Source organism: Dipteris shenzhenensis, chromosome 33 (assembly GCF_047967505.1).
Source record: "Dipteris shenzhenensis isolate YYH24624 ecotype China chromosome 33, Dip_SZ_1.0, whole genome shotgun sequence".
Lineage (NCBI taxonomy): Eukaryota > Viridiplantae > Streptophyta > Polypodiopsida > Gleicheniales > Dipteridaceae > Dipteris > Dipteris shenzhenensis.
This window is the reverse complement of record NC_141628.1, coordinates 42,322,526-42,341,971: the sequence shown is the minus strand read 5'-3', so window position 1 is coordinate 42,341,971 and position 19,446 is coordinate 42,322,526. Positions and strand designations below refer to the sequence as shown.

Here is a 19,446-nt window from a genome sequence, read left to right as displayed (position 1 = left end):
CACCAGCCTCGCCCACTCTGCTCCTGTCCCTTTGCCTCCTGCCACCTCTGCCAACTCCACCTCTCGTCACCTTGACCTCCGCCCTCGCCACCTCTGCCTCCTGCTTCCTCCTCCTCTCCCCTGTTGGCTCCCCTCCCTCGCCTCCTCTCTGCTCTCTTGCCCTCTCCTTCCCTCCTTCTCTCCTTCCCTCCTCCCTCCTTCTCTCCCTCCTCGCCTTCTCGTCCCCCCTCCTCTTATGCCTTCCACCATCCCCCCTTGCCCTCCTTGCCCTCCTTCTTCTTCCACTTCCGTCCTATCCCTCTCCCTCCTTCACCCCACCTTGTCTTCGCCTCCCCCTCTGACGCTCTTCCTCACCCTTCCTTTTTCTTCTTCCTTCCTTCAGCGAAGCATTTGTGCTTGTTAAGGTGAAAGAAGCCTTGGTGGTGACCCTTGGTCTGGCCAGAGGGGCTTTATGGCAGCACCGTCGAATCCCACAGTCGTTAAGGTTCTTCTTTCCCTTGCTGACAAGCAGTAGGTACAGCAGGCAGTTCAGTCCCTCCAAGACAAGGTACTCGTGGGGGGCAAAATTGTGGGCCTCACGCCTACAAGGAGACAGGTGAGAGAGTGGATCCAGGCGAGCTTGGCATTAGAGGGTGGCCACATCCAGGAGGTCACCATCTATGGAAGATACATATTCCTCATTTAGTTGAGCTCCCCCGATATTGCCTCGAAACTCATGGAGTAGAGCCCCATCCTCCTTGGCTTGCATCTAGTTTACCTCTTTCCTTGGTATCATGGATTTACAATGGAGGACATAGACATGACACACCATGTTTCCCATTTTCTGGTTATGCTCCGATTCCAAGGGCTCCCAAAGGAGTATCGAGCCATCCTCCCCTCCATTGGTTAGGCATTTGGCACCGTGCTCCAGTCCCCACTAGAGTCGATCACCATAGTTGTAGCAGATGACGGGGTCCTAGGATCAAAATGGTGGTTGAGAGCCCAAAGTCCCTTCCAGAGTTGATCTTCCTAGAGACCCTCGAAGGGGGTGCACTTTGCCAGCGAGGGGAGATTTTTGGGTTACTAGGTCATTGTCTTCGGTGCAAAAAGATGGTCACCTAGCCAAAGATTGCCCCCGTGGCCATGGCCGAGCACCCCCCCACCCCTACAGAGTAGGCAAAGCCAATAGACCAGAGTCCTGCAACCCCCCAGACAAGAGCAATAGGAGTCTCAGACCCCCTAGGTGACCCCCTCAGAAGGGGACTAGACCTAGGTTAAAAAGAAAAAGAAACCAAGCAAACAGGCTTGTAAGTACCCAAAGGGAGCCCAGCGAGCCTGATCAACAGGGGGAGCCTGTGATCGCCCCTATTCCCCCCCCTCCCCCTCCCCCTCTAGATCCCTCCCCCCCTTCCCCTCCTCTCCCCCCTGGGTTCCCCCGCCTCCTCCTCCCCCCCGCCCCTCTTGCTATGATCACTTTCGCCACCCGCCCCCTCCCCTCCTCCCACAATTGCCCCCACTACCCCCCTCTCCACCTCTATAGCAAGCTCCTCAGCCTCCCTCCCCTCCCCTACTTTGACACCCCTGCTAGTAGGCAAGGGTAAGATGACGTCCCCTTCTGCTCCCTCATCATAGCATCAGGCCCATTTGGGGAGGGAGCTAGAGGGATGGGGTTCGTCCTCCAGGTTAGCAACTCCCCACCTACAGCCTGGGCACCCTTACCGCGGGACTTTTGGAGGCTGGGACCTTGGAACTACCTGGAGATCCTGGACTCCTATCCTTTACCGATGGACTCCTATCCTTTACCACTGGAGGTAATGCCTATGATCTTGCAGCACGGGAGGGGGGTTTGATCAATGTAGTGGGCTGTCAGACACACCTTGTTTGGAGTTTCTAGTTTGCCTCCACAGGGTTGGAGAAGTGGACCCCAGAGGTGTTTGATGCTATTATGGGAGATTAGATTTCATGCATGATGGATGAGTGGATGGGAGCATGGGGACTAGATCTTTGGTTTGCCCATGGTGTGGAGGTGAATTTTTAGCTAAGCTTCACGCAAAAGGAGCAACGTGTGGTTTGGCAGTAGGAGTTATCAAATTGCCACTTGAGGCAATGGTGGATCATGCATTCTATTGGCCCCTCTGGAAGTGTGTGGAGCATTTAGGGGTGAAAGTCTCCTTCATGATGAACTGGGCATGGAAGATCGACATTGAGCCAGTATCCATCCTAGTACGTCATCGCATAGACACAGACTATTCGCCCTCCAAACCCTTGGCAAAGTCACATAAGGTAGTCTTTATGGAACAAGCACCGACTCACGGGAGAGCCTTGTTCTTTGCACCCCTGTCCTCATGAGCTAGACCATAATGAGTCGAAACGTGCAGGGCTCCATGACTGTGCTCGTAGTCAACCGTAGTACCTAATACTCCGACAAGAGTTGTAGAGGGCAGTGGTAGGGCAGACAATGGACGTCCTTTTGATTAAGGAGCATATGTTCTCAGCAACAAACATTAGACGACATCACCACCTTCTCCCAAGGAGAGGTCCCCTGCAATAGGATGGAGCCCAGGAGTTTGCATCTTGGTCTCACAGACTTTGGCTCCAAAGGTCTACGATTAGGGGTGAGCTTAGGAAGTTTGGATGGGTGGGTCCAAGATGGGGATCGTGAACGTGTATGCCCCAGTAGCGTGAACGTAGCATCATCCAGCCTTTTGGAGGAGGCTGTCATAGTGTCTTTCGGATATAGAATCCTAGATTGTTGGAGGGGACTTCAACAACCTCGAGTTTGGGGAAGAAAAGTAGGGCGGCGCATCCTTTGAGATGCTAGCAGCAGAGCATAGCACCTAGTAGTAGTTCATTTTCATGATCAGTGGCATGGACCCATGGCGAGAGCCAGATTTCAGTAGGATACCTGGTAGCCTCCTCTTCGCACTGCACAAAGGTTGCTCTATTGGGATTTTGGTAGGTACCACGATGTCAGACCACTCTCCCATAGTACTTCACTTAGATCATCCCCACCGAGGTCTCCCTCAGAAGGGGGTCTGCATTCCAAAGGACCTTCTACAGGACGAGGAGATCTAGCAGGTCATGGCAGGGATTTGGGAGCAGTCAGAGATGACACCAGGTGAGGGATGGGCTTCGTGGGTGGCCGATGCGATCCAAAGGAGTAGTGAGGAGTTACAGGCTCATGCCCTTAGGTGGAGGAGGATGCTTAAGGAGCATGAGTAGGCTTTGAGGAGAGACCTCGCCTCCATAGAGTGGCTCAAGGAGCAGGACCCAGGTTCTTAGTGGCTTAGCAACAAGTTCGAGAGCACTCACCTTGAGCTTCAGGACACGGAGATTTGATGGGCTGAGTTCTCCTATCACTCTTCTCAGCACCGGTGAATACAGTAGGGGATAGGATGATGAAGCAATTCTTCTAGACCATTGGGCCTCGATCGGTAGGCACAGAGCTGCAGTGTCTCCGAGATCCACAGGGCATCATGCACACAGACTTGTAGGAGATTAGATCTAACCACATGTTTTTACAGCCAATGGAGAGGATGACTCCAGTTGGTATTGTGGCCCGAGAGGTAGTTTGGGATCATGTTCTGACAGTAGTCTCGTAGGATTTATGTAGTAGGTTGGAGGAGCCTTTCATGGATGAGGACCTCTAGGAAGCCCTCAAGGGTCTCCTGACCCAAAAGTGTCCTAGAGAGGATGGCTTGACTCTAGCTTTCTTCTGGAACTAGGAGATTATCTCCACCCCTTTTCGATTAGCATGCTAGGAGATTTTTGATAGGAGCTCCCTCCCTCAGTCCTTGAGCAGGGGGTGGATTTGTTTGATCCCAAAAGGGGGAGATAGGTCAGACATCCGATAGTGGATACTGATCACTCTGCTTGATACCACTTACAAGATCCTCGCCAAGGTCTTGAGCTTGCGGTTATGGCCCCATCTTATAGACATCATCCATGACACACAGACGAGGTTTGTTCAGGAGCGCAGCATCCTAAACAACATCTTCACATTCCGGGAGGTAGTGGATTGGTCTAGGGAGGAGTCACAGCCCACTCGCCATCCTTCTCTTGGATTTTGAGAAGGCCTACGATAGGGTGGAGTGGTCCTTCCTGGAGGGCACTATGCGGAGATTGCGTTTCTTAGACAAATGGGTCAGAGGAGTTTTTGCACTTTATGCGGGGAGCTCTAGCCAGATGCTTATCAAAGGACACATGGGTGAGCCTTTTCCTCTCTCTCTCTCAGTTCGCCAGGGCTGCCCACTCGTTCCCTTCCTCTTCTTGTTTGTGGCAGAGGCTTTGGGCTACTACTTGAGATCACAGGTGGCAGGCCTCACAGGGTTAAGGCTCTCAATCAGACAGGAGAAGGAACTGCTTGACTCCAAGTTTGCAGATGACACGGCCTTGTATGTTGAGGGCACCATAATTAGTTTGGAGATAGTCAAAGGATCCCTAGCTATCTACTATGAGGCCTCGGGTGCGCAGATCACAACTGGACAAAGTCTATAGGTTTCTTCATGGGCTATGAGGAGACACATGAGATTCATGAGTGGGGGAGTGACTTTGGCTTCAGATGGATACTGCGGGGCCAGATAGTGAGATACCTCGATTGCCAGGTTGGTATTGACATTATAGCAGAGCAACAGATTGCCCCGGTCCTTGAGAGTTTTTGGCACAAGTTCTCTATTGGAGCTCGGCCAAGCTCTCCCTAGCAGGGCATGCCTTAGTGGCAAACCAGGTCCTTCTTGCCACGGCTTGGTATACTGTCTCTTGCTGGTGCTTTCACAGAGGATGCATTGGGCAGCTTCAATGGAACTTCCTTTAGGCAGGATCGAATGACACACAGAATACTAGAGCCCGAGTCACGTGCAGACAGTGATCATAGATGATGATCGTCCTGTAGGCACTGGGAGGCTTGGGTATCATAGATCTGGAGATGCAAAGCAGAGTCCTTCTAGGCAAGTTAGTTGTTCGTGGCCTCATCACAGGCGTAGAGCAAGGGATTATTAGGAACACCCCATGCACTAGAGGACAGTGGAAGCTCCTCTTACAGCAAGGGATTATTAGGAACACCCCATGCATCGGAGGACAGTGGCAGCCTTCACATAGGTGGATCTTCTCAGAGGCCCCCTTATAGGGAAGGGTTCCCCCTTGATGAGGAGCCTTCATAGGGTCTAGCAGAGACTAGTAGGGGGTCTCATTCGTGCTCCACCTAGATGCAGAGAGGAGTTTGAGCATCAAACCCTTATGTGGCACCCAGAGATCTGAGATTAGAATGAGCGTATGCTTGGACAACTGATGCACATTGGTTGGGCACAATGGGACAGTGGTCTGGTCAGGTATTTTGGCAGATGGAGCAGATTACCCATGGAGGCAGAGGCGAGGCTTGGTGCCGTAGCACATCTGCGAGGGGCAGGGCAATGGATGAGAGACATCGACCTAGCCATCCCTCAGTCTTGGTGGGAGGGACCGTATTTGGAGGGACATCATTTGGTTAGGGCAGTTTTCTCGGACTGGTGTCCCTTTGAGGATGATGATGGAGTGAGGCAACATGCACCCTAGCTTCTTCCGTGTAGAACTTAGAGGCCTACTTCATCCGCTCACTGAGAGAGACCCTGAGATGGATGGGAGTCTTGATGGGATTCACTGGTAGATGATCGAGTGGTGGGATGTTTGCAGAAGGAGTGGCACATTGACGCTCCCAGTATCTTAGAATAGGATGCCCCGAGATGGTGCCTCTGGTTGTGGGAGGGTAGACCCTTGAGGGAGGTCTAGTGGGATCTATGAGAGCTATTATAGCCCTTCAGGGGCAGCCTTGTCGAGTAGATGGATGAGATGTCCTTCTTTTCCTACACCACACGGATTGGCAGGAGGTTTCAGATGGACTGTTCGAGGTGGACCCTTTTGATGGAGTGGCATTGGGTGACCCAGAGAGTGCCCCGAGATGTCTGTTCCAAGTTTTGGATGCAGTTATGGTCGAGTTTGCAGGGTTGAGGAAGATATCCTACTTCTTTTGGCTAGCCGCCCATGGAGGCTTGCTCATTGGACCATGGTTGGAGCAGATGCGAGTGGATGGGCATTGCCATCGTTGCTCTGGTGGTTTCTTGGAGATGATTCTACATTGCCTTTGGAGCTATCGCAAAGTAGTGAGGATCTAGATAGGAGCCCTCAGGATCGTGACCCATATGCAGAGTGTTTAGAGGGACTACACCTGGGGGATGGTGGCCTGGTTGACTGAGGGAGGACACATGTTCCAGATTGATGAGATCTCCCTAGCCTACTGGATACAGAGTTAGAGCATTCAAAGGATAGCACTCCATGAGGCAGTCCCTCATGACAGCCTAGCTCCCCTATCTCCTCCAAAGGATAGTATTTGGGAGGTGGTAGCTAGTATCACTACGTGGAACATTTGGGTGGCTCGCTATAGTTTTGTGATGGGTGAGTATCCAGTTCCACCCTCAGCCTACCATGGTCGCCATCTAGCAGGATATCATCTACACTCTACGCTCCACCTAGGAGTGTGGCACTCTAGGCTCTAGAGTGACTATTGAGAGGTGTGCTTGATTCTGCAAGGCTTGGCCTGCAGGAGTTTTCTACATCTTCTTTCTGCGAGGGATCTGCTAGCTGTATAGTCCCCCCACTTGGCTGTTAGCCCCAATACCAGAGATTCACTAGGTATTGAGCTGGGTTTCTCTGAAACAAGCCAATTTTTCTTTCAGACTTTTTCGGTTTTTTCCATACTCAGCACCTTCGCGGCTGTTGTTTTGTATGAAGTCTTTCAAGAATTAATAGAAGATTCCTTTCTTTGAAAAAAAAAGAAAAGTGAGTGGAATAGAGGGGCCTCAAGACTATACTGGAAACTATTTGTGTTGAGTCCAAGACTCGCAAACTATCTGCATGTATGGGAATATCAACACCTCTGATCACCCTCAGTTGCTAGTGTCATGGATGTGGATAAGGTTGGCTATAGTAACTTGCATCAGCCTAAGGTTGAGGAATCAAAATATGCAACTTAGTGAAGGTATGTGATCACTTGGAATATTGTGTCAAGCTAGAGTGTGAAGATCCTGTAATCAGCCAAGACAAGTGGGACCGACGGCTTACTATAGGTCATCCAGGCTAATAAGTGAATATGGAGCCTCTCCACTCGATCCCAGTTAACCTATGATAGATTAGGGACCTACTAGCATGGACTAACATAAATATTGGTTGGGTGGACCAAAGAATAAAAGAGTAGAGACTTGGTCCAAGGATCTTGAAAGTGAGATTGAAAGTAAGGTTGCTCAAGGTGGCAATTGTAGCACACCCCCCACTCAGTCGGTCTTGCAATGTTCGTCTTATCATGAAGATGAAGCAAAATATAATAAATTCTTGATATGTGTAGAATAGAATGGTGTCCATGAATAACCCATCAAAGATAATATGACCTTTATACATGATTGCATTGTATGTGTTGAAGATAATAACCTTGCTTTTACCAAGATTGACCTTCAAATCATGTCTCATAGAAGGTGTGGAGTGCACCCAAGTGTCATTATAAGCCCTCAAGTAAAGAGGGGGGTAAGACCCATTGTCTACATAGAGGAGAATCTAAATCCAATAGCCAATGAGAGATGCACTTTCCCTTCCTAGTATCTTGATGAAGGCCTCAAGCTCATAGATGTAGAGGCCAAAATAGAGTTGGTGATAATTGATAACCTTGTTTGACCTCTTTATTGCCTTTGATCTTCTTTTTCCCCACTTGTAGCCATCCAAACCTTGCCTAAGACCCTCTCATAGTTTTCCATGAGTGTTAGACAATCTCTTGATTGTATCTTGAATCCTACAAACATTTGATGAGATAAGAGTTTAGCAGTGTATTAAAAGCCTTGTGAACACTGAAAATACACAAAGAAACAATAACCCTCTATCTTCGTGCTCTATCCTCATGAGTGATACCTTATTATGTGACCTAGAGTCATACGATTAGCATAGAAGGTTGCTTGTCTTTAGCTCTAAGTCCCTAGCTCTTTGCAAATTGGTGAACATGCAAATCAAGCACTAAGGCATAGGTCTTGGACATGACATGCCCAATCATAATGCTCTTGTAGTTTTATAAGCTCATGGGCCCCTACCTTGTGAATAGGAATGATGATCTGCAAACTACTTCATCATTAAAAGCTTTGCTAAGATTGGGGCCAGGGTACTTAGTCCATGTGCAACATATTCAATACATACCTCCTCAATTATTATGTAGCTCCCTCAATCAAAGATGGGGTGGGGGTAGCTTTGTGACTCAATCACTAAGTAGCTTTAGAGCTGCATGTCTAACATCACAATGGTGAATAGTGCACATGAGGTGGGGTGGGGTAGCATTGTGAGAAGCCAGGTGGTGACTAGTGAGGACTACTATATAGTATGCATGCATAGGAATGACAAAGATTGGTGTTGGTGAGAGGTGATTCTTCAACTTAGTAAATTCACACTTACTAAGGATATGCTATCTACTTCATCAGCCATTTCCCTAAGTTGTTGTTCTACATTTTATAGTGCATGAATCTGTTGCTTTAACAAAGTATTCTTGATTTGAAGGTCACTGTGATCCACTCCCATATGGTCAAGTTGAACAAAGAATTCCTCCATTTCTTACAGTCAGCCTATTACAGTAGGCATGCAGTCTTGTTGTACCTTAACTTGGGCTGTTAGCTTTGCAATATGTTTGTTCTGCTGCTCCTTAGACTTTGGATATTCTTTCTCAAGTGCTACATGTTTGGCCTATGTAGTGGCAAGCTATTGCTGCATTTTATATTGTTTAAGCATGAATTCATGTACTGCCTCTTTGTCTTTCCGCAACTGTTGGACCTGTTGCTACAACTTTGCTTGTTTGTTCTTTTGGTATTCAAAGTACTGTTGGAGTTGCATGGTCAGTCTGCATGCTTGACACTTTTGCCAGTGCTGCCAATGCTTGTGTTTCCTTGACAAGAGTTTCTTGCAAGTCTAGCTTGTGGATTAGAGACAAATTTTCAAATGGGGTCTTGGGGGTGAGTTGAGGAATAACCGGACCACGTCATCCTCGAGCTTCATCCATGTTTCCTTTGGCATCATTGCTTGATCTTTTTGGTTGATTTCTATTCTGCTTGCTGAGGAGGCATCTCCTCCTTGGCTAGTGGCGTGTCCCAAAGTGTGTCTGCTAAGGACTTACCATATACCACTTGCAATGCGTCATCTTGAGAATACTGTGCCTCTTGCAAGTCTTGCACTACTGCATCCTTCAATTTATTGGATTCTTGTTGTCCTGTAGCTTTGTTTTGTCATGCATTTGTTTTCTTCTATCCTCTCGATATTGTATAATCACGTTTAGCATCTCTTCTTTGCTATGCACCACAAATTCGAACAATGCTACAATGAAGGGTGCAATCTTGGAATGTACATTAAAGGTAGTCAAATCCTTCTTTGCAATCTTGCTCATCAGACGTGAGTGCAATGGGTGAGCCCAACTTATGCGTGTGCCCTTCTCTGCTATGCGGAGTACTATGTAGGAATCCCGGCTCATTGTGTTTGGCTTTACCAAAAGCTGCATCCTTTTGAGATACCACACCAACTGTTCGCAATGACCTGTATCTTGCACATTACTAACAAAGAAATAATTTTTTTGCATTTCAGGCGGTCCGAATTTCTTGTGCATCTCACTATCTACATCCTTTTTGTATGCAGCTTCCTCCTTAATCAAAGGCAATTGAAAAACCTCTGAGATAATCTCGAGTGTCACCATGAGATTGTTGCTTAACATACCTCCAAATTTTTGGAAAGCTTCATACTTTGTAAGAGGATCTTGTGGAGCCTTCCAAGATGTCCACGGAAGACTCGCGTACTGAAGCAAGCCAATCTTCTTCAACCATTTTTGGTTTTTGTTGAGGTCCAAAGAGACCTTGAAGTTGGTGAAACTGGCCATCACTATCTGTTTCTTGAGCGATGGCTAGGGGGTTTCATCATCCGACTTTGTTTCTTCACTTTTTGCGATAACGATCACCTTCTCCTCATCTGGGCTCTTTCGGGGACTCTTTCTTGTCGAAGTCAGGGACTTCTTGCTATGACCCATGTTGTCTAAAACAGCAGCTCTGTGAAGGAGCTCTAGCGACGGATCTTGTGGTTCAGAAGGCAATGGATTTGTGAGCCTCAAACTACACTTAAGTGCCATTCGAAGGGAAGTTTGTGTGGAGAAGCTATTGTTCACTGGGCTTGTGTGGAGATTCTCTAGTTGTCTCGCATGTGCCGAACTGACAGTTTGAAGCGGCGATTGGGGGTGTGTATTATCCACCTCCCATCCCTCCTTGCTTATATGCGTCTTCATCATGGAGTTAGTATGGCATGCATCGATGATGATGCTATTTCTTGTGGTGAGGGCATCACTTGTGTGAGCAGCCTTGTCGAATTTAGCACCATGGAATTTGTGTACATAGGGGCCCTGATGAGTCGGTATGGCGAATCTAGTATCCTCTGTGTCCTTCGCCCAATTTTTTGTGTCGGTGGACTTTGGGTGGAATGAGGTCGGATAGGAAAAAGGCCATTGGATTTCTTGTGCATAGGCGGAGCGTAGTCGGACTTTGTTGTGATTCATTTGGAGGATCGGAGTCGGATTGAATCAAGGATTTTTTTATCGAAGCTATGCTTATATATTAATATAAAATCTTGGCAAAAGTTTTCAAGATCCATTTTTTAGTTTCACAATATTAGTAGAATGTAGTACTTTTTTATATATATTCTTTGGAATTTTGAAGGAAAAACTGTAAATCCTGGTGAAACTTTAAATTTTTTTGCATTAAAGTTTCAAATTCTGGCAAATGTTTCAAACATTTATTTTTATTAGGGAATACAAACTTTCGAAGCCAACATGAAAGTTTATCTTCTTAACAAAACTAACTTGAAAAACCATCCATGGACTAAATGGTTGAACCATGGGGGGACACAAGGCGTCAGACCTTAGTCGAAATCCGTAAAGTCAAAAAAGACACATGCGCACGTGTGAGGTGGACCGTAGTTGGCGGATTGGTTTAGTTTGGTCCCCGTGAGAACCTTGGTGGAGTTCTCAGTCGGTTTTGTTGGACTGTTCAGAGTTCTATCGAGAAAATACATCGGACCATTGTTGGAGTAGAGCTCGTGTCGTGGTGTCATCTTGTTGTTGCCTGCCCTCACCTGCATAATCACTTTTGTTTATTGTAGAGTAAGTTGAGCATACCTGATCCGGATGGGAAGTACGGCAACGTCATTGTTGTGTTGGTGGAATCTGCACAGAATGTAATTGTAGCCACTTTTTATGTGATTGCTTGCTATGATGTTGTGCAAAGCTGTCACTAAGATCCCTTGGATTTCTCTTTGAAAATGTTCTCGTTGGGGCATGGAACTCCCGTTGTATTTGTGCCGATTTCTGAAAAGCGTCTTCTTCGGTCTTTGTCGATAAAAGTGTTATCTCGCAACTGTGTGTATTGGGTGTGATGTCTTCTGTGTTGTCTTGGTCCTGTTGTTGAATTGAGATGGAGATCTTCATTAGGGATATATCTTTATGATAGTTGCTTCTTTTCAAGATATAAATCTGCTTTGAAATGCTGCATGATACCCCATTAGTTAGCTGATTGGTTGAAATAGAGACTATATAATTGTGTACCTCAGAAGGGTTCTGCAGTGAAATTGTGTTGATTTTAGCTTGTGTGGGATTAGGACATGTAAGGCTTAAGTCTTAAACCATTGACTGGTTTCTCAAAGGAGTTGCCATGTAGGTCTGCCAAGAGAAATGTCCCTTGCTCATATGTATCAATCACCTTGAATGGACCATCATACCTTAGTTTGAATTTACCTGGCATTTTGCCTAGTTTAGTGTTGAACATCAACACCAACTCTCCTTTTTTGAAAAGCTTGAACTTTATATTTCTATTGATCCATGCTGCCCTCCTTTTCTAGATAATGTCAGCTGTATGGGAGTTGGCCAATCTATTGTCATCCAATTGTAAAATCTGCTCCAACCTTGCATTGATGGAGTCTTCTGGGGAAAGTTTGTTGTCAATTGCTACCCTGAGAATTCCTACAACAAACTCCATGGGTACTACTGCTTCACAACCATACACTAGCCTGAAAGGTGTCAGTCCTATGGCTACCTTGGGTGCTATCCTTAGTGCCCAAAGCATTGAGTCTAAAATGCTGATCCCAATCCTCTGGGTGATCAGCAATTGTTCTTTTGTAAACCTTTTTCATTAGCTTGTTAGAACTTTCAGCCAATCCATTGGCTTGTGGGTAATATGCTGTGGATTTTTTGTGCAGCATCATGTGCATCTTGGTCATTTTTCTGATGGTTTTGTTTATGAAATGCATTCCCTTGTTAGATACAATCTCAATGGGAACACCAAATCTGGTTACAATATTGTGATACAAAAAATGTGCAATTGTTCTAGCTTTGCATGTCTTCAATGCTACAGCCTCAACCCATTTAGTGCAATAATCAGTAGTACCAAGAATATATTGATTACCTGAGAATTTGGCTGCAGATTTGATTGGTCCAATAAAGTCCAATCCCCACTTTTGAAAAGGTCTCAATGGAAGAATAGGCTGGTGTGGCATTCTATTTACTATCCATTGGTTTGCTATCCCTTTGACATGACAAGCATGATTTGGCATAATTGTGTGCATCTTTTAATACTATGGGCCACCATAATCTAGCTTGCAAGATTATCTTGCCCATGATATCACCTGAGAAGTGGCCTCCTGCTGGCCCTCCATGTGTCTCTACTAACACAGCTTTTTGCTCATGGTCTTGGACACACCTTCTGATGACCTGGTCAATGTCTCTTCTGTACAATACTCCAGCAGTAATAAGGAAAGGTTTGCTTTGCAATACTAACTTCTTTCTTTGATCGTGATCCGACTACCAGTTTGTTTGTTCTTCTATCCTTACCATAAATATATGTGAGTCAATTGCAACTACGATTGTTTGTACATAGGCTGAGGCCCCTTGATAATACAAGGATTGGGTTTGATATCTTGGACTCTCTCTTCAACTTTTGCAATGCTCATGCTTCCATCGTGTGTATTCATCTACACATCTTCATAAGCCTTGTGGTATTTTTCTCTAAGTCTAACTTTTGCACCCGAGCACACGCATAGGTTCCACGCACCAAGCAACCCTAGAGTGCAAGAGAGAGCATTTTCCATCTAAGCACTAGCATTTTCTACACCCAAGCACAAGGTTTATTGGTAAACAAAGGGAGTGGATTGAAGAAAATGATTGTGTTGATGCTCTTTTCCTCTCCCCCATAGATGAATCTTACACTTAGTAGCTGATCAATTATTGCTTTGACCAAATTTTCAGAGTTGGGGCTCATTCGATACCTCTGCTATCTAGTGGCATTACATTTGGGTTTAAAAGGGATGCGTTGTTGAATGAAGATTAGCAACACACGATTTAGTTTTGTGTACATACAAAGACATCCTTGTAGTTGGAAAGAGCTCATCGGATTTCTTAGTGAAATCGTTACAAAATTCCTTATTGGTCCATATCAGCTTTAGCTCTCCTCCTTTCGATGGTTTTTTCCTTAGTGATTTCGCCATTGTCAATGAGTTTGGTGATGCAAATTGTGGCCTCCTCATGATTTTCCTCTATCTTACCTTTAGTGAACCCCTTTGGAATGCCAATTTTGTTTTCTCTTCTTGACTTGGCATTTGTATCGCTACCCTCATGGCATCAATTGTTGCTATCAACACAATATTCATTTTGCAAGTATCTTATCTTCTATGTCTTCTATGTCCATGGCATATATTTCCCCCACATCTAAGCATTCAAGCTTGCATTCTTTTGCAACTGTGCAATTTTACATAATGCATAAAAATATGCAGGTCTCCTTATCTTCATTGTCAACTTTGAGCATATCACTTTCCTACACCAATAATATGTGGTATCCCTACTCAATTTCAACTTGGTCATGATGAATGCCATTGTGAAGTAATCCCCACTTATCTTGATGCATATATCTTTTAGTATACCCTTTTGTGTCTCAAACTATTGATCAACCATACCAATCTCAAAGCTTTTCAATTGAGATATTCTTGGAATTTTTCTAAGATGATGTTGACTCTAGGGCCTTAATCAATGAGGACTCCCTTGAAAATCTTGAAGTCGATCATAGGCACTTCTTTGTCCTAGATCTCCATCTTAGTCATAAATCGCTCCTAATTGCTTGGACGATCTAAATCTATTAATTAGTTAGTGTCTTGCCCAATTCTTCTAACTACAATACTAAATTTATCACCTCTGTGCGCCTCTACGTCGTCCGTCGTCCGCTCTCGCCTTTGCCTCCTCTCCTTTGCTCTCGCTGCCTCCTCTCCCTTCCCCCTACTTCCACTCCTCTCCCTTCCCCTTGCCTTTTATCTCAGCCCCTTCCTCCCCTTTGCTTCTTCCTTAAGAGGCTTTTACAGTCCCCTTCTTTGCCTGCAATTCTATTGGCCCCCTTCCTCCTTTTATAGTAGTCCAAGGCAGAGGCTTTTGGATGCAGAGGCTTCTCCAAGAAGCTCTTGAGTCCTTGGAATCTGTGCAGGTTTTGGAAATTCGAGAATAATCGACCGTCGCCTTACTTAGCTTAATTTTTTTGTGTAACTCCCCTGCAAATCGCAAACAAATTAATCAATGACAATCTTCTATCGATGGGGGCCCCTATTCACTTCCACCATTGTACTAGTCAACCTTTCTACCATTGGTTGTTTGTTGGGTGATTTTGAAGAACTTGGTGTGGTGAGGGTGATTTCCCATCATTGTACTACTCAACCTTTCTACTATTGGTTCTTTGCTTGATGGGTGATTTTGGAGGAACTTGGTGTAGTGAGAATAGTAGGCCTATTAAAGTTACATTCAATTGAAAGAATTTCCCCTAATAAGATGCATTGACATGTTCTACTCCATTTGATTTTATCTTCACTTTTCAGTCCATGGAGGGCAAGGCAAATCTGGTTGAGCACCGTGCGCCTAAGTTGGTTATAGTTGTGTGTGTTTTTTTTTGGGGAGAGGTGTTGTGCGCACGACTGGGAGAATGCAGGCGTGGCCAAAATTAGGGCCTGCGCAATGACTCACTCGTTTATAGCGCTTCACGTGTATGTCGTCGTCTACAACCACATGCAACGCCTCGACTTCATCCTCGTCGCCTGCACACGCCCACCCACGTCCACGCACCTCGCATTGCCGCCGCTCAGTGCCAACACACATACGCCAAATTTTCAAATGCTCTCGACGCCCTCTAGACGATCAAATGTTCTCTATCATTCGCCGGATTCTCCCGCGGATGTCTTCTTTTATAAGATTTTCTTGATGAGCTCAACTGCAACACCTTTACTTTATTGCAGCGTCAAGATTGGCAATCAATCATGTTGAATGTGTCTGGATACAGCGCCGCTGCATGCATGGTGCATCCTGGATTGCATGCAGCAAACGACCAGTCTGGTGTGCGTGTCTGTTCTTACGCGTCACGATTCATGTTTTTGTAGTGACAGGCTGCCTTCATCGAGTTCGATAAAGTAGGCGGGCTCCTTGCCACACAGATAAAATCTATACTATCGGGAGAGACGACACTTCACAGAAACGATGCGAAACTTGAAAGGTCCACCGAACTTGTTTTCAGCAAAGCTGTTAAAAGCCCACTTGTCCCCGCAAATGCAAGTTGAAGCCAGTAGCTTGATTCGAGCTCGACAATGTTCATACTTCACATCCTTCCAGGACCTTCGCCATCAAGTAGCCTTCATGTACTCCATGTGACGAGGCACTGATTCCCGTTCATATTCACGTATCTAGATGCGATTCCCAAACCACTGTTCTACTGGATCATCCTGTACCGACCAACCTAGAATCTACATAGTCAACCCTTCGCGGTAAAGACTCCCCACATATAAAGAAGGGAATGAGAAAGGACAACAAGCTTTGCTTTGTATGGAAATCCTGAGGCTGAGCCGGCCCCGTGTTCAATCTGAGCCATTGCCCGAGAATGCCCACGCTTGTTCTTGCTTCATGCTCAGCACCGCAGCCATAACATAAGCTCTTGAAATTGCGAGGTATAGTCTTGAGATAGGCTTCACTTCCAATTGCATTACGCACAGCAGACAGCTAATACATTGTTGCGGAAGGATTACTCGAAGCTTTGATTTCATAGTGCACTCCAGCCACAGCTTGATAAGTTAGTATCGCTCACTGCACTAAGCCGTTGTTGCAGGCGGATGGACTCTTGAGGTAGCCTCAAATCGTAGATGAACTTGTAATTCTAGAGCTCAGCTATGGATCCCAAGCATTCGCATCATCATTCTCACTCCCATCACCATTCTCATTCTCATTCTCATTCTCCCCACCACCATTCTCATCATCACTCCGACCGTTCTCATTCTCATTCCCCCCACCACCATTCTCACCATTCTCACTCCCATTCCCCACACCACCACCATCACCACCACCATCACCATGGTCATCACTTCCTCCCTATGGATCCCGCCATTTGGAATAGCCTCCCTGAAGTTATCCTCAACAAGGTGCTTGCACGCTTGCCCCTCTCTTGCCTTCTCAAATTGCGTCTCGTTTCCACGAGCTGGAATTCTAAGATCCTGTCTCCAACCATTGCAGCACTGCGTGCTGGTCTTTTCCCTCATCGTCCCAGCTTCATCCGTGTCTCAGCTCATCACAGTGACGCAGGCCACTTACAACTGGATTTCTTGGATAGGCACTTTCACTGGCGCAAAATATGCCTCGGTGTTCCTCCGGGAAGCATTGAGATCGAGAGCGCTCACAGTCACCTGCTCTGCCTGTCGGTCACGTTTACCTCTTTGGATGGCTACATTTTCAAGCGCTTCTTGATGTGCAACCCTGTCACGGCTGCTTGCAAGTATCTGCCGCCTACTCTTGTGACCTGCTACCCAATCATCGTTGGCATGACCGTGGAACGCACCTCAGGGGATTATATCCTTCTGTTCGGAGGAAATTTCAAGATTGCCAAGGGGAGCCAACAAGCCACTCGGACAGCCGAGGTGTACAAGTCAAGCACTGGAAAATGGAACAGAGTGCCCGATATGCCCCCTCACGTAACACCTGTGCTGACGAGCGTGACCTGCAACGGCTGCATCTACTGGCTGGCTTGGGACGACGATGAACACTTCGGTGTGCTGGTGTTTGATCCGGAGGGAGAAGAATGGAAGTGGGTGCGGACGCCCTGCGATGTGGAATGCTACGTCCCTTGGGGCCTGATGGAGCGGCATGGAGTACTGTACAAGGTAGGCCGAGTGTCCTCAAACACATCTTCGCCAGCATATGTTTGGGAACTGCAGTCAGAAGAAATGGCATGGCGAGTGCTATGCGAGGTACCTGAAGATTCTGAGCGACACTGGCGTGGTTGTGTGCGCCACTGCGTAGGGCACGATGGTGCTTTCTGTGCAGATAATAGCTGCGGGACGGGCGGTCTCATCTACAAGTTTGACGCGGAGGGGCAAATATCCATCTATCGCACTCCTGTATGCCCTATAGAAGAGGAGACGGAACAAAAAGAAGAAGAACACGACGAAGAACCAGCAGCAGCAGCTGCAGAGGCGTCGGTTGTACCTGCTGCACTAGACGGAAAGGATGAAGCACATGATTCTGAGGACGGAAAGGATGAACAACATGATTCTGAGGACCTCCCCACCTCTGAGTATTCGAGTGATTCTTCCAGCTATTTAAGTTATTCGGACTCTTCCGAAGACGAAGAATTGGAGCCAGATCTTCCCACATCAGACGACACTTTTGGAATGGCATGCACTCCTGATATGGTAGCTCCCTTTGGACACCTCTACGTCTTTGAACCCTGCCTCGGTAAGGTGTAAGGTGTCTCTGTGATAAGTTGTGATGATTTTTTCCTTTCACAAGCGTTTATTTCAGAGCTCAGATATACGGGAAGAGTTTTTGGGAGGAAATGAACAGTCTTTCTTTATCATTGCGTATATCCTTCAGATAGGTTATGTTGAGATGAGCAGATCCATCAAAATGTTAATGTCATTACACATAGGAAATGTGATCTAAGCATTGACTGCACTGACTTTTAATATGGTCTTGGTTAAACAGGGTTAGCAGACCAGCTTATAATCTCATTGACTCTATAGCATGTGCTTCTTGGAATGCTTTTCTAGGATTACCTGCTGCTTGTTTTTTGAACAGAGCTTCTCTTCAGCTAATTAGGCTTGGTAATCAGATTGGAACTAGATAATATGTTTTTGAACAATCCGCAGATTGTTGCTACATTTTTCTTCTGTTAGGGTGAAAATTGAGTCTAGTTGCTGGGTCATAAAAAAGATTAGGATGCATACAATGCCAACTGATTTGTCTTTGTACTGTAGCAACTATTAACTTCAATGGCTGTATCTTTGAGGCATACGACATCAGCGTAGCAGACAGCAAGTTGGTGATGATGTTTTATATATGAACAGAAAAAAGTTTGCAGCATGATAGATTGATACGTCAGTAGATGCGAATAGACTTAAGGCCTTGTGACCTTGTGATAGTTTTGTGAGGAATGGGAAAGACTTCATGAAACACATTGAGGACACATTTCCTCTAAACTTTCCTATTTTTACCATAATCAGTTTTTCCTTTTCCTATCATGTCCTTAGAGAATTGGGCGTTCAAAAAAGGGCGATGGCTTTGACTAATTATTTTAAGGATCCATTCCCCAATCTCCCTCCCCCGCCCTCTCTCTCTCTCTCTCTCTCTCTCTCTCTCTCTCAATTGTTGAACCAGGAGAGCTCTCATTCAAGAGAAGATCCTTTGTTTTCTCGCAAAATTTTCTAATAAAAGGAGAGATCTCGTTGGCTTGTACTCATAGCTACAAGCAAGTGCTTCTTGTTGAGAGCTTCGTCTAAATCCTAGAATGAGAATATCATTGAAGCAAGCGTGTAAAGAAGTTGCTGTAGAGGTAACCCATGTTGAACTCTTAGATGCAACCCTTGTTGTACATGCCACCTCACAAGATTGAAGAAGATCGAAGAGGACGTTTTCACTCACTAACAATTGCAGCTATCCTTGTCATCAACAGAGGGACTGAGACTCAGCGTGGTCGATCAATGGCTTTGGCCTTGGCGAGAGCCGTAGCGTGGGAACCTACTCTAATGAAGGCATTGGAGGACGTTGAGAATAAAAGTGTCCTTAAGGGAATGCAATTGGAGGTACAGGATGACCACCTCATTAATTGGTTCATTGCTCGATGGAAGGACATGCAAGAAAAGAGAGGGCGACAACATCACATTGACCTAATAGCAAGAGAAGAGCTTGTTAGATGGTGCTTCTAAAAGTAGATGTAAGTATGAAAGGGTGGACCGCTTTGTTAGCTATTTAGTTGGTGTTGGTAGTATCTTATTAGAGCACATTCTCGTGTGTATGCATATAAATAGGAGACATAAACTTCTCCGTTGATCTTCCCCCGTTCCCTTGTGTCTCAACGACCAGCACAACAAGTTTTTCAT

At 46.0% G+C, this 19,446-nt stretch overlaps 1 protein-coding gene across 1 annotated transcript; it reads left to right on the top strand.

Annotated features, from left to right (window-relative positions):
• Positions 1 to 16,370: 16,370 nt before the first annotated feature.
• LOC147880126 (F-box/kelch-repeat protein At5g15710-like) lies at positions 16,371 to 17,946 on the top strand. The gene has a single exon (XM_087372050.1). It carries the CDS (start codon positions 16,447 to 16,449, stop codon positions 17,812 to 17,814), a length of 1,368 nt encoding a protein of 455 aa, XP_087228176.1. The 5' UTR covers positions 16,371 to 16,446; the 3' UTR covers positions 17,815 to 17,946.
• The last annotated feature ends 1,500 nt before the right edge of the window (positions 17,947 to 19,446 follow it).